Below are 24291 nucleotides of genomic sequence, written 5' to 3'. Positions count from 1 at the left end.
GACGTCGTTTAAACGCAATATTGCTGCTTTCTGGGTTTAAACAAGAAGAACCAGCTTATGTGACTTATGTTTTCAGAGTTGCAACAGTTACAGCCCACTTTTTAAGCAGCCTTCGATCGATACGTTTTCCATTCATTTGCTTCATAAGGATTTCAAAACATTCTTCAATAAAAAGTTATAACCCTTGAACCAAACCAACCAGCTCTGAGATGAATTACAAAAAGTACATATAATGTAAAGCAAAAAATATTTGAAAATCTACTAATCTCATGCAGAATTGCAAATTAAGTTATAAATTATGGTATAAAACACATAATAGTCGAGTCAAGTCAAATTTATTTGCACAGCACTTTTTTAACAATTGTTTTAAAGCTGTTTTCAGAAAATATCTTAGTCACATTTAGCGGATGAGCTCAACGATAATATAGTTTACATTTTGCAACAGTATAAACTATCACGCAGCCGAAATTTGCTATAGTATCTAGCGGTAATGAGTATTACTGACTAATTAGTGCGGATAAAATACAATGTGACCTGTGTGATAATATAGTTGACATTCTGCAACGATATAAACAATCAAGCAGCCAGGATTTGCAATAGTATCTACCAGTTTACATGAGTGTATGTATGCAAATAAATTTGGATACATACATATATATACAGCTTTGCGATTATATAGTTACATTTTGCGACGATATAAACAATCACTAAGTCAAGATTTGCTATAGTATATATTGCTTTATGTGAGTATACCGTATGTGTGCAGATAAAGTAGGATATATATTTATATATCCAACTGTAAATATAGACCTGTGTGATAATTTAGTTAACATTTTGCGACGATATAAACAATCACACGGCCAATATTTACTGTATAGTTAATATTACTTTATGCGAGTACACTGTATGTGTGCAGATAAAGTTGTAGGCCTACTATATATACAACTTTTAAAAAATTGCCAGGTGATAATATAGTTTACATTCTGCAACGATATAAAATATGTGGTTTATTGCAAAATAATTAAATATAGGAGTAGTTTAAAAGTATTTAAAGACATTTAAAGATTTCTCTTTTGAAGCTGTGAATGGGATTTTTTAGTTCTGGAAACTACTGTTGCGGTTTATAAAAGAAGTCCAATACAAAAGTGATGCACTTTAAAGCTTGCTGACAGTCAGGTTCAGATAAGGTCCTCTCTGTCCAGCATCAAACTGATTTCCTCTCTTGAAATCCTGTTACAGATCATTCATGAGGCCCCTCACTGGTCCACATCTGATTCAGCCTATTGAATGAGATATCATTGTTCGCTGATCTTTTGCTGATCTTTGGCATGACACTGGTGAATGTGACACTGAGAGAACTTGTCCTATTAATCATTGCAATCCAAAGATGGCTAATACGTGACTAATGATAGTAGCTTTTGAAAAAACAAGTTATGAATCGCCAGCATCATCACATTTGCAGGCAATGAGTAACACGCGGCTGTAAATAATAATTTATACAGAACGGTTTCACAAGTTGGCTAATAAACACCATGATGACCATGAGGTGTCAAAACCGTTTAAATTGTGCCAACTCAAGGCTTTTTTTTTTTTAAAAGTCCAAGTTTAAAATAAAATGCATCATGTTAAACAAGGCAATAAGTAACTACATTTTTAAGACCTTTGACCCCTGGGTCTGAAACTGAGAGCCCAAGGAACCAACAGGAAGTGAAGCTCAGCGGATTAGAGAAAGTAACCTGTCCCCCTCCATCGAGACCCTTTTGGTCATTTCCTCCGAAACACATGCTGAATAAAGCTGGATTACAGGAACTCATTCCTGGCTCGCATTTCTGAGGAGATCAATCAAGGCTACGGCCACAAATTTAAGCCTGATTCATAGCAGTATGAATTCCCAAAAGACTGTGTGAGAAAATGCGATTTTGACACCTCGAGGTCACAATAAATTGAACTCAATCATCTGGTTTTAATGCAGCTCTACTTTTTTGAATGCAAACATCCTAATTCTCCCTATTAACGAAATTGGCAAATGAACACAGACAATCTACAGTGATTTAGACTCGATGAAGTCATCCTAAGCTAATTTTCACTACAGAGTGTCGAAGCAAGCAATGGTCATCTTGAGCGGCAGCTGCAGAGTAATTAGTTGCTTGATTCACATAAGAAGCTTACATACGAAGGGTTGGGCAAAAAGAAAGCAGATTACACTCCGAGAAGCTCTAGCCATGCAACCACACATTTGCACCAGAGGAACCTGTTGGGCTGTCAACTGATTAACCAACTGCAATGCAGCAAAATGCACGGCTCAAACTCCACGTCCCCTCCACAGTAGACTGTTTAAGTCTTTAAGAAACAGGCCCGAGCGCTGAAATGTGTGTGAATTTGCTTTGTACCAGCAGCTTGGGGTCTGCTAGAGATTGTCTTCAAGTCACATGCTCGTCTCTGTTACCTAGCAACGCCAAAGCCCATGCAAAAGTTCTAAGAGAACCTCAAATCTGTCTGAGGGAGGCTTTGTGCGACAATTCCATTTGGAACTATTTTAAAAAAAAAGAAAAAAAGAATATACACTTGTTCTGTCACGTATAGTGTTTGTTTTCACGATTCTGACTTTGCTTTGAGCGAAAAGCCGTTCATTCTAGTATGCATAAATAATGCAGTTAGATAACACCGTTATTCCCAGGAATAAATAAAAGCGATTGTTTATTTTCTAACATACAGTGAGAATCTAATTGCACATTTCCCCACTTGTAGGACAATTAAAACAGAACGAACACTTGTGAAATTATTCGGAGTAACTTGCCCGTTGTGTCTATTGTTAGAAAGGATACGCACTAAATCATATCTAAAACAAATATGATACGAGACAAGTTAATAAAAGTAGCAACGTACCTTGGCAATTGCAATGAAGAGCACATAAAGTTATAATGAGGAGTAGTTGTAGGTGCATCGTGACGCACGGTCCCGGCTGGTGTGTCCAGCCCCTCATGAAGCCGGACAGATGGAGCTCTTGGGACTGAGATGCAGTGAAGTGGCTCTTACTCACTTGTCCCGGGCTGATGAAAAAGGGCGTGCACATGACGCTCGCTCCCCCTCAGCTCGACCCACAGGATCAAATCCTTCACTGGCTCCCAGCAACCTGTTGAGCTCATTGACGAGCCTACATAATGTGTGGATTGCGAAACACAGTATGAGAAATATGTGGGTTCATTGACAAATAAAGCTTCATAAAGGTGTTTCTTTCTAATCTTTTCAAAACTGATGCAATGCATATTTTTGAGTCACGAACAATGTTTTTTTTACTGTTTTTATGTCAGGCGGTACAACCTGTTACAGTGTAATTATAGCCTACATTTAAGTACTGAGAAATATTAATTAACTACATGTAGGCTACCGGTACTTACAATGGGTTAGGGTAGGATTAGAGTTTGGTTTAGGGTTAGTTGCATGTAATTATGGCTAATTTATAGTTATTACTATAGTAAAAACATGTAACGTGTGTAACAATTAGTTAAATAAATAATATCAAACTCGCGCATTAACACAACACGCATGCGCACGTGTTCACGAGAGCACAGCGACGCATGCGTGTTGCGTGAACGCGTGTTGGAGATTAATATTTTGTATATAAGTGGTAATAATAATAATAATAATAATAATAATTTTTATTATATAAGTGTACCCCAAACAAAGCACTCGCGTCGCTTCATAAAACTGAAGTTAAACCACTGGAGTCACAAGGATTACTTTAATGATGTCTTTCTGGGTCTTGAAAGTGGTAGTTGCATAGCTGTCTAGCTGTCAATGAAGGGACATAAATCTCATTAAAAATACCACCATTTGTGTTCTGAAGATGAATGTCTTACAGGTTTGCAACGACATGAGGGTGAGTAATTAAGCTGGTGATCAGCCACCTAATGACCAGCTTGCAACAGTTAATGACTTGCTTAAACCAGTTAGAAAACTAACTATGTTACAAAAGACAGCTACCATCTTAACCTGGATTCTCCAGAAGGGATAACAGGCATCAACCAACATTGGCAACGGACATTAAAAAGAAGAAGAAGTGGTCTACCACTTCTTTAAACAATTCAATTTAGCTTTAATAATTAGAACAAGTTAACTTTGTTTTAATCCGTGCTTCTAATATGTATTACTGCAACAGGATGAATTATTATTAATTATAAAAATTGCATAACCCCAAGACTGAGCACAAGTTCATGTTTTCAATAGGCTGAGTAGGTCACTTCAGCTTTGTAGCCAAGACTAAAATAATGCAGAACACTGTTTTAAATGTGTTACTTAAGGTCAGCAGGTTTCTATAGGGAGTCACTCAGTCAAGTCAAAGATCTCATGCTTGGCTAATAAGTGATTCTATTGCGCCAAAACTAAAGTAGTTGCAGATTTGGTGTATGAAAGTGAGTCTTTTATGTGCAAAACTTTTAATGTGATTCTCACTTTAAAATTAACGAGCTCACGCTGAGAAAAAAAGAAAAAAAAAGAAAAAAAAAACATTGTAAACCAGCCTAAGATGAAGATCTTAGCTGGCCTCTCAGTGTGACCATTAATGGTGCTCAAAACCACTATAAAAACCAACCAAAAGAACAGCCAGGGAGACCAACCAGATCCACCAAACCAGTTTAAGCTTTTTTACAGTCTATGGCTAGACCTAAAGGGCATAACATAAAGCTAATTAAAATCATTCTTTAAAAATAATTATTTGTTATTTGCCCTTCTTATTAACCTAAACCAAAAGTGTAAAACAAAAATTTCGTTACACTTTATTTTAAGGTGTCCTTGTAATTATAGCCTATATTTAATTACTGAGAAATATTAATTAACAACATACTTACTATGGGGTTAGGGTAGGATTATGGTTTTGGTTGTGGGTTAGTTGCATGTAATTATGCATAATTTACTGTTATTACTATGGTAAGTACATGTAACATAACAAGGACACTAAAATAAAGTGTTACCAACAATTCTAACCGCACCAATCGAACCAGTATCTTCATACAGTTTAAAGAAGAGTCATCGCGACATCTAGTGCTAATACTCGAGCACTACACCTACATTTATTTTTATTTTTTTGCTTAACCTGAGGGGAAAAACACAAAATAGACATTTCTGGATCAACAGTGCGTGTCATACATGCAAGTCGAATTTTAAAATACTGAATTACATTCTCAAATTTAAAAGAGGAAAAGCACGCGAAATAATCGCGACAGAATTCGACTGTTGCTAGGGGCAACCGGCGAAACTTTGTATAGCCACCAACCGTCGGATTGCTGCGGCTCATTGCGGTTGAGACGCCTTTGTGAAGAAACCAGATTTTTTTCTTCTTCTTCTTCTGCAACACACAACCTTGAAAGACTCAACATGACATCTCCTCGGAAAATCCAAATAGACCTTAAAACGATGATCATAGACACTAAACAGGTACGTTTGAGAGCGCGTGACGTTCATACAAAACTGTTTACGCCCATTTCAGCAACTGACACGCATTATCTCTGTTTATGTTTATGATCGATTAGCGACTGTTTTGATTTTGTATTTGTGATAAAATCGTAGTTTGAAACATAATTCTCTCAAGCAATAACAAAGCAACTGGTGGTGCATTTTATTGCGGAACGATGTCGTATTTTGTCATTTAGATTTTACGTCATTTTTTTTATTATTATTATTATTAATAATAATTATGATAATGACTTGAATTTAAGTTTTTGTTTCATAATATCTGAGAGGTCATACTCAACTTGCAGTTTGTGAGCTTTTAAAACCAGTAACGTTAGTCTCCAGTAGGGAAAACATATCGGGGCTAGTTGTCACATTTTTACCCCAGTGCATATTTTTCATGGGTTTATATTTTTCCCCTCGATTCAGTTTCGGGGACACACACATTGAAGACTTGGAAGATTTCCAGAGATATTACTCGAGGCGAAAAAAAAAAAACCAGTTCATATAACAAACATTGACCTTTTGTGATAAAATGCCTTAGTGGCGTCGCAAAAATAAATTGCATAATGCATAGCCTAAGAAATGTATAGTGTAACTTACAAAAATACTAAACTATTGTTTTGGCTAATAAATATTATACTGTAAAATAATATTGAAATATTTAAAACACGTGACAACTTGCCCCAACAACATGCCATTTGAAATCTGCCATCATAGCCTAGCTATTTGACTCTTGCTTGCCTTGTGTAACGTTATTCCAGTGTGGTTTTATTGTGTTCAATAAAACCAGGTGATATAAACTCAGGTCACTAGTGCTTTTTGAAGCTTCGAAACCTTTGTGAATCTTTTGTTTTGAAACAGTGATTCGGAGCTCGTATCAAACTGCCCGAGTCACGTGATTTCAGTAAACAAGGCATTTCAATGGCTCGCCGCTAGGAGCGATTAGCCGATTTTGTAGACACATTTTGTATAATAAAAAGGAAGAATTTTAGTTAATAGTCTGTTATTGGCCTGAAGCTCTCCATAAAAAAAACAAGAACAATTTAATAACAACCATTTAATAAAATAACACATATTATACCGAAACTTCATATTTAATGGTATTAGATTATTTGTTGATTGCATTTAATAGATTACACTTTCAATAAAACATTTGCAATTGGTTTATAAAATGTTAGGACCGAGTTTTCGATGCATTTACACCGTTCTGACCAGCAGGCGTCACCAGCGCTTCAAACTGATCCGTTTCTCCCATCTCTACAGGTCACAAGAAAGGAGGGAATTTTATTTTCCCTATTAAAAATAAAAATAATACAAAATAAGGGTAGACAAAAATATCTTATAAAATAACAGGTCCCCTGCTGAACAATTACTAGGCTAAATAAAAAAAATAACATTTACAAAACAAAACAACATTCAGTAATGAAACCTAAACAAAGACAAACCACAGAATAATACCCATAGTTATTAAATTAGCACACAACTGTGTCAATAGCAACACTAATAAACAAATTAATAAACAAAACTATAGCAAAGAGATGTGAACAGTTGTGTGTGACCCTCCCTCCTGACTGATTCACTAACACACAGATATGATTCACTGACTCACAGATATGATTCACTGACTCACAGATATGATTCACTGACTCATGATTCACTGACACAGATATTATTCACTGACTCACAGATATGATTCACTGACTCACAGATATGATTCACTGACTCACAGATATGATTCACTGACACACAGATATGATTCACTGACTCACAGATATGATTCACTGACACACAGATATGATTCACTGACTCACAGATATGATTCACTGACACACAGATATGATTTACTGCTGGAGTGGCAGAAAGGTGAATCCACAATGGGTGCTTCTCATTTCTAATTTGTGCATCCTCGTTTCCTTTCCTCGCTTCCTGTCCTCGTGTCTCAACTCCATCCCCTCCTAGGATGCGAGGGAAGGCTGCAAGGAAAGAAAGGAGGAGTGAGGAAACGAGGAAGCATCAATTTGAGTATTGAGAAGCACCCCATTTTCCCTTTGTACCTGGAAACACATACATGGAAAATACTTCAGTCACCTTCCTAATACCAGAGCTTAATATATGGGTGAACTAACCCTTTAATCTTTCCTATAAGGATATGGACGATGTGCACCAAGCCCTGGAAAAACTCCGAAGTCTCTCCCAGGAAGAGAGGACAGAGGCAGAAGTGCTGCGTTCAAGAATCGACGAGCAGTCTACTCTCATCTGCATCCTGAAACAGAGAGCGGACGAGATGCTCCTGCGCTGTCAGGCGCTGGAGAAGATCAACACAGAGCTGGAGAACCTGAGAGCCAATGTGCAGGTGGAGCTGGAGAACGAGAGGAAGAAATCTGCACTGCTGGAGCAGAGATTCATGCACCTGGCCTCCAACCACAGAGAGCTCATCAACTTCATGAACGAGTACAAAAGTCAGAATGACGAGCTGAAGAAAGAGAATGAGAGAGTCAGAAAGGAAAATGAAACGCTTTTCAGCGAGCAAGTGCAAGAAAAAGAGGGGACAATCCTCAAACTGACCCAAGAGCTCAAGGACTTGGCAGAGCAACATAAGATACTAGAGACGGAGTATCAGTAAGAAATTGTTCACAAATCTGTTTTGAAAGTAAAAACCTCATTGGTCATTTTATCCATAGAGAAACAAACACAAATAGATTTTTAATGATAACTTCACTATAGAAAGGCCATATTGTGCTCTTTCACAAAGTCTTGATTTTAATTTTGAGGTCTAGGTTTTCATGCTTGAATGTTCAAAATAACATTTTCACACATTTTACATTATCGCAGATCCTCTCTTCCCAGTCTGTCAGTAACACTCTGTTTAGTTCCTGTCTCTATGAAGCCCCTCCTTCTGAACAGCACAATGTGCTCTGATTGGTCAGCTGAATCAGTGTGTTGTGACTGGTCAAGCGCTTCGAGCGTGTTTGAGAAATGTCACGACCCTTACCATAACCATGAGTTTCAACAAACTACTAACTAACTCAACCAAGCCTCGCCCCTTTTTTTGCATATTAATTATTTAAATGAGGAATATTGTAACGTGTTCGTTCCCGGAAGAAAGCTCAAGACTACAATGGAGGCGTTTCAGAGAGTTTAAAAACAGTGCGCACTACTGATATAGTGACTTTGAAAAAATGTTCATGCTCAAACAGCAACAATGCACACTAAAGAAAGTTGAAAAATGTGAAAAAGCATAATAGGACCTCTTTAAAAAAAATTATTGCTAAATAACTGGTCAAATTACACTAACATAGATATTCATAAAAACGTCACTAACATAGATATTCATAATCCTAAAGAGAGATCCACCTTTGTCTTGTTTAAAAATTTGCTTATACTCATGCTTCTTAGTACAATTTATTGATTCCTTTTTTTAAATGCATATGGAGAAATGAATGGGAAATATACGTCCAGAACTATGGCCGCTGAAAAAGTGGACTATCATTGTTTACTTTATATCATTCAGTGAAATAAGTAAACAAGTACATTAGTCAGTAATCTTTATCATCCCAACAGGGAGAAAACGACGGGTTTCCAGATTAAACTGAAAGAACTGATCAACCTCCATCAGATCAAAGAGGCGTCTTTGAAGAACGAACTAAGCGACACACAGAAACAGCTGAAGAACGCTGTGGAGATGTGTGCAGGTACGCATTCAGGGATTTACCAAAACGAACTATTCTAGTCATAAGAATCATAATTGTAGTTTTTGCAGAGCAAAACAAGTCAAATGACATTTAAAATGGTGGTTCTCAACTGATGGATCACAGCCCAAAAACAGACTGCAGGTCTTTTCTGATAGGCTAGTGGGAAAAATTACAACAAGATCAAATATTAAAATGCAACTAACGAAATTATGCATAGTTAGTGTAAGAAAACAATTAGGCATATCAACTTCTTATTAAAGAGAAAACATGAGTGTTTGGTTTAAGGCGAGACACTACAGGTGAATAGGGTAATTTAATTGAATTGAATTGAACTGAATTGAATAGGGTAAAATATTTATCTAGCAGATATCACTATGAAACTTTCCCAGTTGATTACCTACATTAAGATGAGAAAAAAATGTATTACAAGTTTTCTGAAATTTAATGTTTAAATATGCAAATTAGGCAATATCTAATTAAATATGCACGAATTTGCATATATATAAAAAAAAAATCTGAGTATTGGATAAAGCCAGATTAAAAAATATTTTTTCATTGTGTTCACATATTAGATGGGAAAAAAATTGCAGAGGGATTTATGGATATCTACTTTTGTTATCCTTTAAATCAGGATATACTGTCAATAGCCTTAAAAAATTTACTTTCGCCATGTTTTTTGGAATAAAATGTTATATAAATAATATATTTACAAATTCCTCTGTAAATGTCTTCATAATATAACTAGGTACAAGACTGGAAAGTTTGGTGTATATAGGTGCTACTGAAGTGGAGATTTCGGACTTGGAGTGTGAGAGAAAAGCCATTTTGAGAAAACGGGCTTTAAAGATTTATATCAGCCAATGAGATTGCGCATTCAGCCCTTTTACTTTCACGATTGGTTGCTGATAAAAAGGAAATGACCATATTTGGATCCGACAGCATTGTACAGGAGAGAGAGAGCTTTCTAACGGTGCATGTGATGACAGGGTGCAGACAGCGATCGCGGAGCAGCGTGTTGATTAAGAACGCCAACTTTTGTTGAATTTATGAGAAATCTACAAACGCAAACAGACAAAGTGTAGTAAAATAAAGACCTAAATGTGTATTTCTGACTTTTTTTCACCACAAGTCTGAAAGAAGACATGTTATTGAAGACAAATAAACAAAAAATCTCAAAATTGACCAGTAAAAAAAAAACGATGCCTGCCTTAAATTGATCTAATAAAACAATAATTTCATTTCAGCATTTGATTTTAAAAACATTTTTGTTCCCTTTCGTAGGCTAATCAGTTTTGAAACTGTGTTGGGTCGCCACCAGTTGTTAAATGTAAAATGTCCTGAAACAAAATCAGTTGAGAAGCACTAATTTAGATGTGGCCAAAACCTGAGCTTGAACAATTGTCTCTTAACTAGTTCTTACTGGCACACTGTTAAACACCTCACACATTTCTTTCTGACAGAGTTGGATCTCAAACTAAGACAAACAAAGGAAAAAGAATCAATGAGAGAGACAGACACTCAGGAAAGACTGGAGAAACTCATGAAGGAAAAGGATGAGCTAATTGATCTCTCTTTACAGCGGGGAGAAGTTATTCGGGTAAGATTTGACATGAATCATTAGTTACTTCACTGTATGTTTTCAGATTGAGACGTAATGATTTCTCTGCAACGTGTTACAGGACAAGCAAGCTGAAATTGAGGAGCTGGAGAGAAAAAGGCTTGAAGCTGAGAAAAGCAGACTAGATGCAGAGAACAGGTATGAATCTCAAAACACACTTTTAATTTGTCTATAAGATTTTTATTCTTAAACAGTGGACTTTTAAGGCCAGGACACTCTAATGTCGGTCGACTTAGTTTTTTCTGTGTGTTCCTCACCTCTGGCTCTAGTCAGACGCTGTCTGGGTTTTTTGGGCTGATTCAGCATGTTGAATCTGTGTTGGTGAGAGAGAGAATTTTGATTGGCTGTTCAGCTTAGAGAACGAGTCAGTGCACGAGAATAAAATTTAAAGTGATGAAAGCGAGCAAAGAAGTCAAGACTGCACAGACGGTCTTCTTACCTGAGCATTCGAATGCACGAATATTTTCAGAATAACATGAGCCGACTGGAAATTGAAAATAAAATGATGCATTATTGGCTCAGTTTGTCTTTGTCATGTTTTTTCATCAGGTTTGAAAAGGAAGCATCAGCCGTGAAGAGCGAGTTAAGGGTGAAGGAACTACAGGATGCCTTAGAGAGGGCAGAGGACACCTGCAATGAGTTGAAAAAGGTCTGTTAAAAAAAAGCCTGTATGTACATTGGACATTTTGGTCTAAATGGCATCTCAATGATTTTACATCTCACACTTTTAGGCGTTTGAGGCATTTAAAAAGCACAGCAGTGAAATGCTTGAAAAGGAGAAGGATTTAAACTGCAAACTTCGCCACATGGTCATCTGAGCCATCCATCCCATTTCCAGTGCATTTCTACCATAAAAGTCAGTCATTATAAAGCAAAACTCATTCACTGACAGCTGAGCTGGATCATCACACTTGGATTGGTTGTATGTAATGAACCAGAAGACAAGGATGAAGTGAGATTTTTCTTAAGAGAACGTCTTCCATTAGTAGAGGGTAGTGTAATGTCCTTCTGTGAGGATTTGTTGATAGTTTGCAAATAACTTGTTTTGGCTGAACTGTGATTCTATGAAATAAAAAAATAGCATTTTTAAGCTTAAACTGTGATTTAATCGCATAGGTTCTTGATGGCAGGGCTGTCGTGATTATTAGAGAATCGCCTGAACATGATTATTGGAGAAATCAGTGATCATTGTAAGCTTTGAATTCCAATCAAATATTGCCTTTAAATTTAGGAATTTTAAACAAATTTGGAATGTTTTGAATGGAATTTTAAACCTTTTTTTTTTTTTTTTTTTTTAGCTCTCTCCGACCAAGATGATTACATCGTATAATTCTTCTCAGATAGAGTTAGAATGTTCAAAATTAAAGAAAAAGTTCGGCCCAAAAAACAAGATTTCATTATTTACTACTCTCCCTGATGTTGTTATAACACAAAAAAATATGGTTACACTTTATTTAGATGGTCCACTTTAGACATTCAACTAATTATAACTAACTTTGCAATTACATGTCAACTAACTCTCATTAGAGCATTAGTAGACTGTTAGGTTCAGGGTTTGGGTTAGTAGAGAAGTTGACATGTAGTTGCAAAGTTACTTACAGTCAGTATAATGTCTGTTGGGGAGCATCTGAATAAAGCGTTAGCAAATAACTAGAAAAATGCATTTCCGGAGGAACTGCAAAGTGTGCTTGCTCGGGTGCGGTTCACTAACATTAGCAGGTAGTGGTTAAGGGTGCGTTGAAGTTTGCTTGATCTGAGAATTTCAACAATAGTACTTTTTCAAGATTGGGCAAAAAGGTGAAAAGTTATGTGCATTAAGAGACATGTCTGCAATGTAGACTAGTGCCAATGGCATTGTTTATGTAGCTTGGTTGTTGGTTTTGAAATAATTGGTTATGAATATACAGCAGAGAGTGGGAGTGTTTTGGGTGATGAAATAGCTAGCCTATTGAAAAGAAGTTGACAGTCTTCATTTACTGTATCCAATAAGCCAATACAAAACTCACCCAGCTGTTCTGTGGTTGAGTGTTCCCTTTGATTAGGAACAAATTTACTATCTCAAATTAAGGTCTACCGTAATTAGCGATGCTTTGATTGCTGCTGTCAAGATGGTTGTCATCACCTACAGAGAAACGCTGATTTTTTAGCCTACTGTCAGTCCTCATATTGTAATTAAATGAAAAACGATATCAGTTTCACTATTAGCTTATTCTAGCGATGCAATCGCAACAACATGGATAACGCTGTTTGGCCTTGCCTAACTTTATATGACATATGCGCCATATGCTAGAGTAAACACATTCCGCTCCCGCTGCCATTTCAGAGCTTGAATTTCGGTGCGGGAATTTGGGGATTGCGCATAATTTAAACCATTCCCGCATGGTTAGCTTTTATAGTGCGAGAAATTCCCGCACAAATATATTCGCTTCATCTCAGAGCAAATGATTAAAAAATAAATTCACAGATGCGAGAAAAAAGATGTCAAACTGTCTTTTATTTTCGAATTTAATTCCTCAATCAGCGCTGGACCGGCATTTTCTGTCTTCCGCTGAGCCCTGGCCGTAGACAGATCATGTTTCACGCTGTCAATGCAGTGGTCTGCGTTGCGCTGATCTTATTCACACTATCGAGTGTAGGTTCAGCATTCTAACATTGAGTCATAATGAGCTGTTTGTGAAGAAATGATCCGATGTCATTTTAATCACGAAATTGAAACATTAAAAAACAATTTGCTCTTTATGGTGTGCGAGTGATAGAGCGCGGCAGCAACGAATTATATATTTACAATTATATTGCACTTTTTTACAACTACCTAAAATAAAATCACTTCACAAACTAGCTAAGCTGCCTGCATTCACTGAGGTAAATTATAATCATCAAAAATAGTATCATCACAACAATAACCGTTACAAATACTGTCATTTGTATAACAATGGCAAAATGTATGAATACTTACACACATACGTAAACTCCTCCATCGTTAGTTATGACCGTTCTGACTGGTGATGACGTGGTGCGCGAAATGACAGTTGGGTGATCATCGCTCTCCACTTCCTGTGAAGTGATGTATCGATGTTCCCTTATTCCCTATGCCGTGCGCAGTGCCCTTCGAACTGAACATGTTCGCTCCCTTTGGATTGGACTCTCACTTAAGATGGCGGAAAACCCTGTGAAGTCCACTTCGCAGTCCACAACGCACCTCTAGAGCGACGTTGTTGATTGTTTGAGCATGTGACTGCACGTTTCTCCTTGTTTTCTATTGTTATGCGCAGCATATTTGCCGCGCACACAAACACAGCCACAGACAATTAATTGTTTGTTCGGTTAGCGAAGAAGAGCATGATCATGATGACGTATTTTGTATAAAGTTTTTGTTTTTGTTTTGTTATTAACTGTTTTGAGAACTGGAAATGGACAATTCATGCATACAAATGATTAAATTAGACCGATGCATCAAAAGTTATTCTCCCCCCCTCATAATCTTTAGATCCCCCCGTGACCCATGTAAGCGGGGAATTCCCTCCCAGTTTAAAAAACGAAATTCAGGCCCTGCATTTATTAAGACAAACCTAGTAAAAATGAATGCAGTCTATACACTGACTTGGCAGCTCTGTGAAATGTAATACAACAGTGCCACCTACTGTCTAAATGCATTAACATTAAAAGTGTGAGGTGAAACTCTTGCATAGACATAGGTAAATGGGTTTGTCAATTAGCCTGAAATAAAAAAAAAAAAACAAAATCAAATCTTGTGCATCCTCACATTGGAGTCCCGAGTTCATGTACAAAGTTTGGTTTCGATACGTGACAGAGTTCCTGAGATATGGACGACTTCCTGTTTGGCGACTACGCCGCTGATTTCGTTTGGCTGTGACGGGCAAACGCTTCTGAAAATCAAAAATCCTTCTAGTAACTTTTGTGAGGCTTGGTCCAAGGATCATGTACATCCAGTTTCGTGAAGTTCGGACCAAATTTGTGACCTGTGAAAATTCAGTTTCGCTTTCTGTTCAATCCAATATGGCGGACGAACAACATGGACTTGTGATGTCATCTTCGCGAGCAACTTACACCGGTACTGACCGGACGTTTTAAAGTTGGAACGGTGTCTCTGTCTCAACGGGCCTAGGCGCAGGAGCTGGCCAAATAGCTTGGGGGGGGTTGCCAAATGATGTAAAATTTTGGAATGTTTTTTTTATTTTTTTTATCTTGTACATCCTCACATTGGAGTCTCGAGTTAATGTACAAAGTTTGGTTTCGATACGTGACAGCGTTCCTGAGATATGAACTACTTCCTGTTTTGGCGACCTCGCCGCCGAATTCGTTTGGCTGTGACGGGCAAACGCTTCCGAAAATCAAAAATCCTTCTAGTAAGTTTTGTGAGGCTTGGTCCAAGGATCATGTATGTCCAGTTTCGTGAAGTTCGGACCAAATTTGTGACCTGTGAAAATTTCGCTTTCTGTTCAGTCCACTATGGCGGACAAACGACATGGACTCGTGATGTCATCTTCGCGAGCAACTTACACCGGTACTGACCGTACGTTTTAAAGTTGGAACGGTGTCTCTGTCTCAAAGGGCCTAGGCGCAGGAGCTGGCCAAATTTTATCTCCCGGGAATAATAATAATAATAATAATAAGAAAACTTATGAAGAACAATAAGTGTTCTGCTTTCAGCAAGCACACTTAATAAGCGAGTTAGTTGACATGTAGTTGCCAAGTTACTTATAGTGTTACTTCTAGAATTTCTAAAGTGGACCATCAAAATAAAGTTTACCAAAATATGTATTTTGGAAGGAAAAAAAAATCTATACAGTAAAAATCATGGACTCCAATGTTGTTTGGATTCCATCGTCTTCAAAATATATTCTTTTGTGTTTCTTCAGAAGAAATCTGCGCAATTTCAAGCATTTGGAAAAACTAGAAAAATTAAATCATCATGCCATTTTAATCATCATGCCAGCTCATCTGATGCTCATCTGTATATGCAATAAATTGAACTGTTCTATATGTAGCCTCATTCCTGAGTAGATAAAACCATTCAACTGTGTAGTTAAAGCTCTCAAGCCATATTGCACTTAGAAGTGTAATGTTCATCTTCCAGTTTCTACCAGCACTTGAAGTCATGCTTTGGTTCACCCTGTATTCCTCCATGAAACAACATATCTTTTGCATTTACAAAGTTTGTCAGCACAGAATGACAGTATTTTGCTAAAGTTTGTCATTTTGACGTGCTCTTTGTAATTTTTAGTGTGGTAATTTTAGCGTCATTCCTGAACTAATATGTAAGCAGATAAAAGGTAGTTACCATAATTGTATATGGTCATCTGGTCTGCATCTGTATATGTGTTTTAGAACATCTGGATGATTTGTAGATGTTCATCCCTGATAGCATGTTAAGTTAACTAGTAAAAGACATTTTAACTGCATCTTGCATTGCATTTAGCAATGAATTATATTTTAATCCTAAATTGAGTATATTTAGTCATGAAGCAGAGCCTTTTTTTCTCTCAAAACGACAGTCCTTCTATGGGGTGTGAACCCAGAGACGAGCTCAGATCTTTAACCTCTAAGGTTAGGTATGCAAGTGGTATGTCCTTATATCATCTGAGTGAGTTTTAATGACTGTGAGGTTGCGGTCAAAATGCTGGATTCCTTCGTGTTCTCGTAACTGCATGTTGCCGTAGTCCGTATCACCATTTCATACATCACAGTCAAGTTGAGGCAAGTTTGTGTCCGTGCCATAACTGACCCAGTGTACCCACCCTTTGCATCTGACCTGGTCAGCGGTTCATAACCCCAATGCCATGACAATCTTTTTCCTCAGAAGTGCTGTGAATATTGGAATTGCCTTAAATGGGAATCACTGGAATGGTGTGAATGACCCTGTTTCTGTGACCTCTTGTTTTTTACTGGTTGTAATTCTTTCCAAAAATACTGATGTAGAGAGGACTTGACTGTTAAGATCATTTATTTTAGATGATATGTAAAGCATTTCAAGTATGTATAAAAACTATATGAAAGCACAACTTTTTGTGATTGTTTGTGATCCTCTTTTGTAAGCTACCTCTCCAATTAAGAACATCCCTGCTGAAAAAAAAAAAAACACACATCTTAACACATCTTGGGTCTTTGTTGGTGTGGTGGCTGGTTTTAGAGAAGTTTTGAGCACTTTCCAGGCTTTGTCAGGCTGTGAGACCAGCAAACCAGACTGGTTTAAGCCGTCTGATGCCAAAGTATTCCCAAAACAGATAAAAGGACTGATTATGGTGTAGCAAGGCCCTTTATTTTGTCATATTGCTTGTTTTTGGGTAACGTCTAAATAGTGGGAAATTATTTTACAAATGTGAAAAAAGTCTCTCTATATTGTGCAAACATATATTGTGCAAACTCTTTATATTGCCACTCGTTCCAGCTGTTTTTTAATTAACTTCATCAATTTTAGATCTGCAGAGGTCATAGTGATCTCAGTAACATTTTACAAATTAGTTAACATTAGTTAATGCATTTACACACACAAAAAAAAAATGTAAGCCTTTTTTTAAGATTTACGCATTAGAATAGTAAAATTCCATTAATTTGAATTGAATAATCCTTACACATTTTAACTGAATAACTGATTAAATATTGTTCAATTCTTTAATTCAAATAAGGATTATTCAATTCAGTTTGATGGAGTTTAATTGAAATGCGTAAATCTTAAACTTACTAACTTTTTGCTAACTTTTTTTATAATGAGCAATACATTTGTTACAGTTTTTATTCATTTTTGTTAACGTTAGTTAGTATACGTAACGTTAGTAACGTTAGTATACAACTGTTCTTTGTTAGTTCATGTTATCTTAGGTCCATTAAATAATTTTACAGAAACTACCTTTGATTTCAATATTGTAGCATATTAGTAAAATGCTGAAATTAACATTAACAAAGATTAATAAGTGCTTTAGCTATTTATCATTGTTAGTTCACGTTAACTAATGTAGTTAACAAATGAAATCTTATTTTAAAGTACAACTCTCCACTCAATCGTCCTTGTTCCCACATAATAACTACCTTTAACTGTTGAAGCCACCACTATTTCCAAATTTCCAACTTGTAATTATGAGCTTGACAAAGATGTGATGGTTTTTACTAGTCGGAAACTCATAATTACAGTAATTCTGACTATGGATGCAGCAAAAATACACAAATTGGGTAAAACAAGGAACGTACAAATAATCATTCCAGGACAGAGGGAAAAAAAAGAATAAACCAACAAAGTCATACTTAAGGCGAGCATAATCATGTGACAGACCTATAATGGAGCTTGAATTGCACACATGATGACGCCGGACCACCACCTCCTAAATGACTGCCTGAACTTGCATCCCTGGAAAACTCCCACCACAACTGTCTTCTGGCTCCGCCCCCACACCTGAAGCCACGCCCCCAGCCGCAGCACTTTCACCTCTCTCACCTGACCAAACGTCAGTCAGTTCATTCCGTCTACAGCTGGAATTTCTAACAATGGAAAGAGCAATGCCGTTGCTGAGCGCCGCTGCATGCCTTTACATGATTCTGTCATTCTTCAGAGAGAAATGCAAATTTTGTGGCTGAGCTGCACCATTAGGATTGTCTTGATACTTTTAGTTGTAGAGAATCATATTTATTTGAGAAACCTCTTCAAATGTTTGCTCATGCACAGTAGAATCATTTTGTGAAACGTTTTAAAGAAACAGATTTTATTGTTCAGATGTTGCAAGTTTGAATTTCATCTCGGGTAATATTCCTCGAAGAGATACAAATAGAAATGAGTCAAAAGCTGACAACAGAGTATAGCTTTTACTGTAGTACAGTATCAGATCATTTGGTCTTGAAAGAACTTGGTGAGAAGTATTTGAGTTTATATGGACTTTCCAATGGAGATATTTGTGTCTTTGCAAATCTGAACACACACTGAAAAAAATTATATGATCAATAAGTTATGACAACATATGTTTTTACATTGCTTGAACTCATCAAAATAAGTTAAGCAATTTTCAACTTTTTTTATGAGTTACGCAAGATTCAACAAAATTTTAAGTCAGGTTAATGTAATTTAAGTTGAAATGACTTAAACATCCAAGTTGATTGTACGTAAAAAATTTAAGCCAGCAACTTTTTTTTTACAGTGCAGGTTAAAGGGTTAGTTCACCCAAAAATGAAAATTCTGTCAGTAATTACTCACCCTCATGTTGTTCCAACCCCGTAAGACTTACGTTCATCTTCGGAACACAAATTAATATATTTTTGATGAAATCTGAGAGCTGTCTCACTCCTTCATAGGCTGCTAGGTAATTTCATTCTGCTGGCCCAGAAAAGTTACTGCCGGCAAAACAGCAAAAACGCCCTTCTTGCAAAGGAACGATTCGAGCGCCGTCTTCTATTCCTGTTTTAGATAAAAAGCCAAGTCTAACTCGTTCATTGTAGCGGCCAAAGCCGTTTCAAACAACTGGTGTTCATCCATAGCCATCTTGCAATGTTTACTAATGACTTCGATGTCGCAGCGCTGTCGTCATCTCGCCTCTGGCCCGCCTATATCAGATAACCTGATGTGATTGGTGTAGCTCAGATCGAGGAGCATATTTAATGAGCATCATTTCTCGACACCAGAGTAACTCGCTGAGCAAATTCAACTTGTGCTCTCGCGAGAACTCTGGATAACCAGGGTACCTCTGACGTAAGTTCACGAGAGCAACACGACGCATGCGCGAGAACTGAGAAGATGACGCAGATGGGTCTCGATGTCGTGTTTAAAATGGTTCTAAAGTGTGCATTTCCTGGATGTCCGAATCGTAAAAACGTAGAAAACGTAAAAGTGCCTTACCAATGCAGCAAAATGAATGGCTTACCTTTCAAATGATCGTGAGCGTCATCTTCTCAGTTCTCACGCATGCGTCGTGTTGCTCTCGTGAACTCACTCAGACCCCCACACAGAAGAAAATTAATAGTTGAATAAAGTCGTTATTTTTATTAGTTTTTTTGCACACAAAAAGTATTCTCGTCGCTTGATAAACTTCAGGTTGATCCACTGTAGTCACTTGGACTATTTTAACAATGTCTTTACTAACTTTTCTGGACCGGCAGATGAAATTACCTAGCAGCCTATGAAGGAGTGAGCCAGCTCTCAGATTTCATCAAAAATATCTTAATTTGTGTTCTGAAGATGAACGAAAGTCTTACGCGGTTGGAACAACATGAGGGTGAGTAATTACTGACAGAATTTTCATTTTTGGGTGAACTAACCCTTTAAGATCTCTGAAAATCTCATGTTAGATTCAGTGTTTATTTCGTCAGTAAAATAACAGGCGAAAATATTCGTCAATGAAGGTTTGACAACAATAAGTGTGACGAAAAATACAACTTGTGACAGTAATTATGCTTTAAATAAAACATTTTGGCCTGGTTTCACAGACAGGGTTAGATTAAGCCAGAATTCGGCCTTAGTTAAATTAGGATATTAATATTTCTTAATAAAATATTCATATTTTAAGATATCTCAGTGCAAGTTACTTTCAGTTAAAACAGCTCAAACATGTATTTTATTAGATCAAGCCAGAATTTGCAAAATCTGGGATGAATATGATTATTTCAAATAATCAAAATGAAGATACACAACAATGTATTACAATAGTGTAGGCTATATTCATTATAATGTTGCTTCAGTTTGTGTTAAATGGTGATGAATGTAATATGTAAAGCGAATTAATATTTTATTTATTCATGTTTTCATCAACTAATATGTTATTTTCACTGGCTAAAATTAATGAATATGGCATGATTTAACTGATATTTCCATCAAAAAAAAAAAAAAAAAATTCTAAAGGGGAACTTTTGAGAAGAAATAAACTTCTCTTAGTTTAATCTCTTTGCAGAAGAGATTTCAGTTGTGATTTCACTTCCATACACTCACATTTTTGTATCATAATCCTTATTGAGAGGGTTAAGTGTGTGGTTTCTGAGACAAAGCATTCCAGTGTCAGTCGTGCTCTGAGTGTTCATAGCCTGCGGAGTTAGAAACCGAAACGGCAGAGCCTCGGCTTCTTCCACAGTCTGCTCTGGACATGCAAACACTTGTATCATACTTGCACTTGGGTCGCAGGTCACATATACGCTCACACCCGGGTCAGAAATGAACTGGGACTTGAGGGTGAAAAGTCCACCAAAAGTGATAAAATGGCCCAGATATACTGTGAAGACAATCCTAGACAATCCTAATAAGTAGAACATACTTATTGTTTGGTGTCAGTATGATGTTTTTCTTTTGAAAGAAATTGGTTGCACTTTATTTTACAGTACATGTACTTACAGTGTACTTACCCACAAAAGTACTGGTAATGTAAGGTGATTACATGGGTTAAGGTTAGGTTTGGGAGTAAGTTCAGGGCTGTTATAACCCAGTTACCTTACATTACCAGTGCTTTTGTGGGTAAGTACACTGTAAGTACATTAAAAGTGTGCATACTGTAAAATAAAGTGCAAGCTATAGAAATTAATACTTTCATCCAGCGAGGACACATTAAATTGATCAAAAGTGACAAAACATTTATATTTTAAATGAATGCTGTTCTTTCTATTCATCTAAATAATCCTGAAATAAAAATGCATGACGGTTTTTCTACAAAAATATGGACTGTTTTCAACATTGATAATAATCAGAAATGTTTCTTGAGCAGCAAATCATCATATTAGAATGATTTCTGAAGGATCATGTGACACTGAAGACTGGAGTAATGATGCTGAAAATTCAGATTTGCATCACAGATATAAATTACAATTTAACATTTTCATATAGAAATTAGTTATTTTAAATTATAATAATATTTCACAGTATTATTATCAAACAAATGCAGCCTTATCGACCCCAAATTTTTAAACGGTAAAATATATACCAGATTGTTTCAGAACATTGGGGACAATCTCGCTTCCCGTTGTCGTCGTATATTAGTCTAGTGCAACATCATGACAACCAGGACGGTCATCAGGGTGTTAGTCATAAACAAAGCTCGTAAAGAAAAGACTATCCGAGGTCAGGCCCTCTGATCACCATGACAGCCACCGGAGCATCCCGTGGAATGCCTGAAGAATGACTAAAAACTTGTAAAACTAACTCCACCCATATTCCCCTTTTGTTTGCCTCATCTCATATATCTTAAGTCTGTCATGTAGCATAAAACCCCATACAGGAGTGCCGTACTAAGTCACGAATAGTTTTCAGACCATTTAAAGGGATAGTTCAGCCAAAAATGAAAATTCTGTCATCAGTTACTCACCATCAAGTTGTTTCAAACCGGCATGAGTTTCGGAAGATATTTTGAAGAATGTCGGTAACCAGACAGTTGATGGTAGCCATTAACTTCCATAGTATTATTTTTTTTTTTTTCCTACTATGGAAGTCAACGGGGTCCATCAACTGTCTGGTTACCGACATTCTTCAAAATATCTTCCTTTGTGTTGAACAGAACAAAGAAACTCATGCCGGTTTGAAACAACTTGATGGTGAGTAACTGATGACAGAATTTTCATTATGAAGTGAACTATCCCTTTAAGGGAATAGTTGTGCAAGTATTTGTACATATTCATGTCTTTTAAAATTCGTATGATGTTATCTTTTGCCCCGGTCAAAAAAAGCACCATAAAATCATAAAAATAATCCATATGATTTGTACTTGTTCCAAGTGTTCTATAGCTTTTTGTTTGCAGATCAGTGTTCTGCAATTCTCCTTTTGTGTTCCATAGGGAAAAAAACAGCATATGGGTTTGGATGAGTAATAACGATAGAATTCTTGGATCAATTTGGCCTTTAATGATCTGAATATATGTGGATATAATATAAAATAATAATAATTGGAAAGCATGAGATGCATCATCGACTTATTGTAGTACACTTCAAAGCTCACAAAAAGTGTATTAAAAGTGCAGTCTAGGTGCAATTCTACTAAAGAGTTCGGTGGGCTCTCCTCCCCTTCAAAGTGGGAGTGACAGTCCCAGACGCAGCCCGAGGAACCCTTCGACTTCTGTTCACTCAAGCAGAACTGCTCTTCACTCCAGAGTCTTCTTCACACACACACACACACACACGCGCGTCACCTGAGGAACGCTGAGCTGCACACCTGGGCTGTGCTTGTGGCAAGAGGCTTTGCTGCCAAAGGTGAGTCCCTGCCATATATTCATTAAATGATTATAAATTGTGGGTAACTTTTCAACATCTAATAAAAATATGAATGTTTCTTTTATTGCCGTCTTTGAGCTTTGCATTATTAAAGTCTCTCTGGAAGGTAATATTGAACAGTGCATGTCAAGCAGGTTCGTATAAAAGATAATATCATTATTTCAAATTTCATTTGCCCTTGGAAATTGTTTGCATATTGATTTATGTTTGAGAAGATATATATTAATAAGTTAAATATTTACAGAGAAAATAAGAAAAGGTATTTTGCATAAAGAAAATTAGACCTTTTTTGTAATTTGCATAAAGGGTTTTATAATGTATTAAGTAAAAAAAAAAAAAAAATCACTGTAAAATCAGGCAGTGCAAGAAAGACTTCTATGATCTGTTGATCTATAAATATTGTACTATGTAGTCAGTGATTAGGTAGATTACTTATAAATTGTAGTTGGTTACTGATTCCAAATTACATGACAAAAATTGTAGTTATGTAATCCATTACATTTAAGGTAATATAATCGGACTACTTTTTGATTACTTTTGACCTAACTTGTTCATAACATTGATTTGAATAGAATAATCTTGTTCCATATTGATATAGAAATACAAAGAGAAAGAAAATATATTCCATTCTTTGTTATCAACAACATGAAGTGCATTAAATATTACATTACATCAGAGTTTCCCAGACTGGGGTTCATGATGGCACTGGGTTCAGATTCAGATTCATTCTTTATTGTCCTCCATAGAGGAAATTTGTTTTCACAGACTGAACCAGGAGTAACATTCAACACGCATTATATGCGCATACCACACAGAATACACATATTTTGTACACATAAAAAGACATATTGCAAAAAAAATTATATTAAATAAATTACGAGTTCCTGAGTTTAATGAAAAGCTAATAATTAAATCATTCAAATTTAAAATAGCATTTAAAAATAATAATAAAAAAAGAAAAATGCATTTTAAATATGTATTTGTTTTCCTGCATGCCATATGACCATTTACCGACATCAGAGAACTGTGAACTTAATTTTATTATTACTGACATCATTTTATTATTGGCCTTACTTAAGGACTTAAAATCTACAGGGTTACTTCAAGAAAATATATCAGGTCAAAGAGGTTCAACTGACAAACAAGTAGGGTAATCTCTGCATTGCATGTAAATATGAAATGATGTGAATTTGTACATTTTCATGTGTTTGAAAGCCAAAAGCCTTCCAGAAACAGTAAAACATGGTTAAATAATTCACTAAGTGATCATTCAAATAATAATGTATGTGTTTGTCAGGAGTTGATATGCACACTATTGTACATTGTGGTAATAAGAAATTCAGATG

General features: G+C 36.4%; 3 protein-coding genes across 3 annotated transcripts in view; 2 read left to right on the top strand and 1 right to left on the bottom strand.

The window, feature by feature from the left end:
- The window catches only part of lrp2a (low density lipoprotein receptor-related protein 2a), a 99172-nt gene extending 96155 nt beyond the window's left edge, over positions 1-3017 (bottom strand). Inside the window, exon 1 of the mRNA XM_084123233.1 lies at positions 2887-3017. Within this exon, the coding sequence (XP_083979359.1) occupies positions 2887-2983 (97 nt within the window). The 5' untranslated portion in view covers positions 2984-3017. The remainder of the gene's footprint in view (positions 1-2886) is intronic.
- Positions 3018-5305: 2288 nt separating this feature from the next.
- Positions 5306-11680, top strand: LOC311088441 (coiled-coil domain-containing protein 89). Its single transcript, XM_084122528.1, has 7 exons — positions 5306-5433; positions 7598-8070; positions 9013-9143; positions 10604-10740; positions 10823-10899; positions 11311-11410; positions 11493-11680. Exons 1-7 carry the CDS (start codon positions 5374-5376, stop codon positions 11577-11579), a joined length of 1065 nt encoding a protein of 354 aa, XP_083978654.1. The 5' UTR covers positions 5306-5373; the 3' UTR covers positions 11580-11680.
- Positions 11681-22799: 11119 nt separating this feature from the next.
- col28a2a (collagen, type XXVIII, alpha 2a) overlaps positions 22800-24291 on the top strand; it is a 39336-nt gene continuing 37844 nt past the window's right edge. The window contains exon 1 of the mRNA XM_084122527.1: positions 22800-22924. The gene's annotated coding sequence lies outside the window, so the exon portion shown is untranslated. The remainder of the gene's footprint in view (positions 22925-24291) is intronic.

This window comes from Abramis brama, assembly GCF_963993115.1.
Source record: "Abramis brama genome assembly, chromosome: 8".
NCBI lineage: Eukaryota > Metazoa > Chordata > Actinopteri > Cypriniformes > Leuciscidae > Abramis > Abramis brama.
Note: the sequence above shows the minus strand (reverse complement) of the source record. Positions and strands in the feature narration are given on the sequence as shown.

Excerpts from the sequence above, each read along its gene's own strand:
- LOC311088441 (XM_084122528.1), top strand. The coding sequence starts at position 5,374 with ATGACATCTCCTCGGAAAATCCAAATAGACCTTAAAACGATGATCATA. Across the intron at positions 5,434-7,597 it reads TGATCATAGACACTAAACAG|GATATGGACGATGTGCACCA; the intron begins GTACGTTTGAGA and ends CTTTCCTATAAG. Across the intron at positions 9,144-10,603 it reads CGCTGTGGAGATGTGTGCAG|AGTTGGATCTCAAACTAAGA; the intron begins GTACGCATTCAG and ends TCTTTCTGACAG.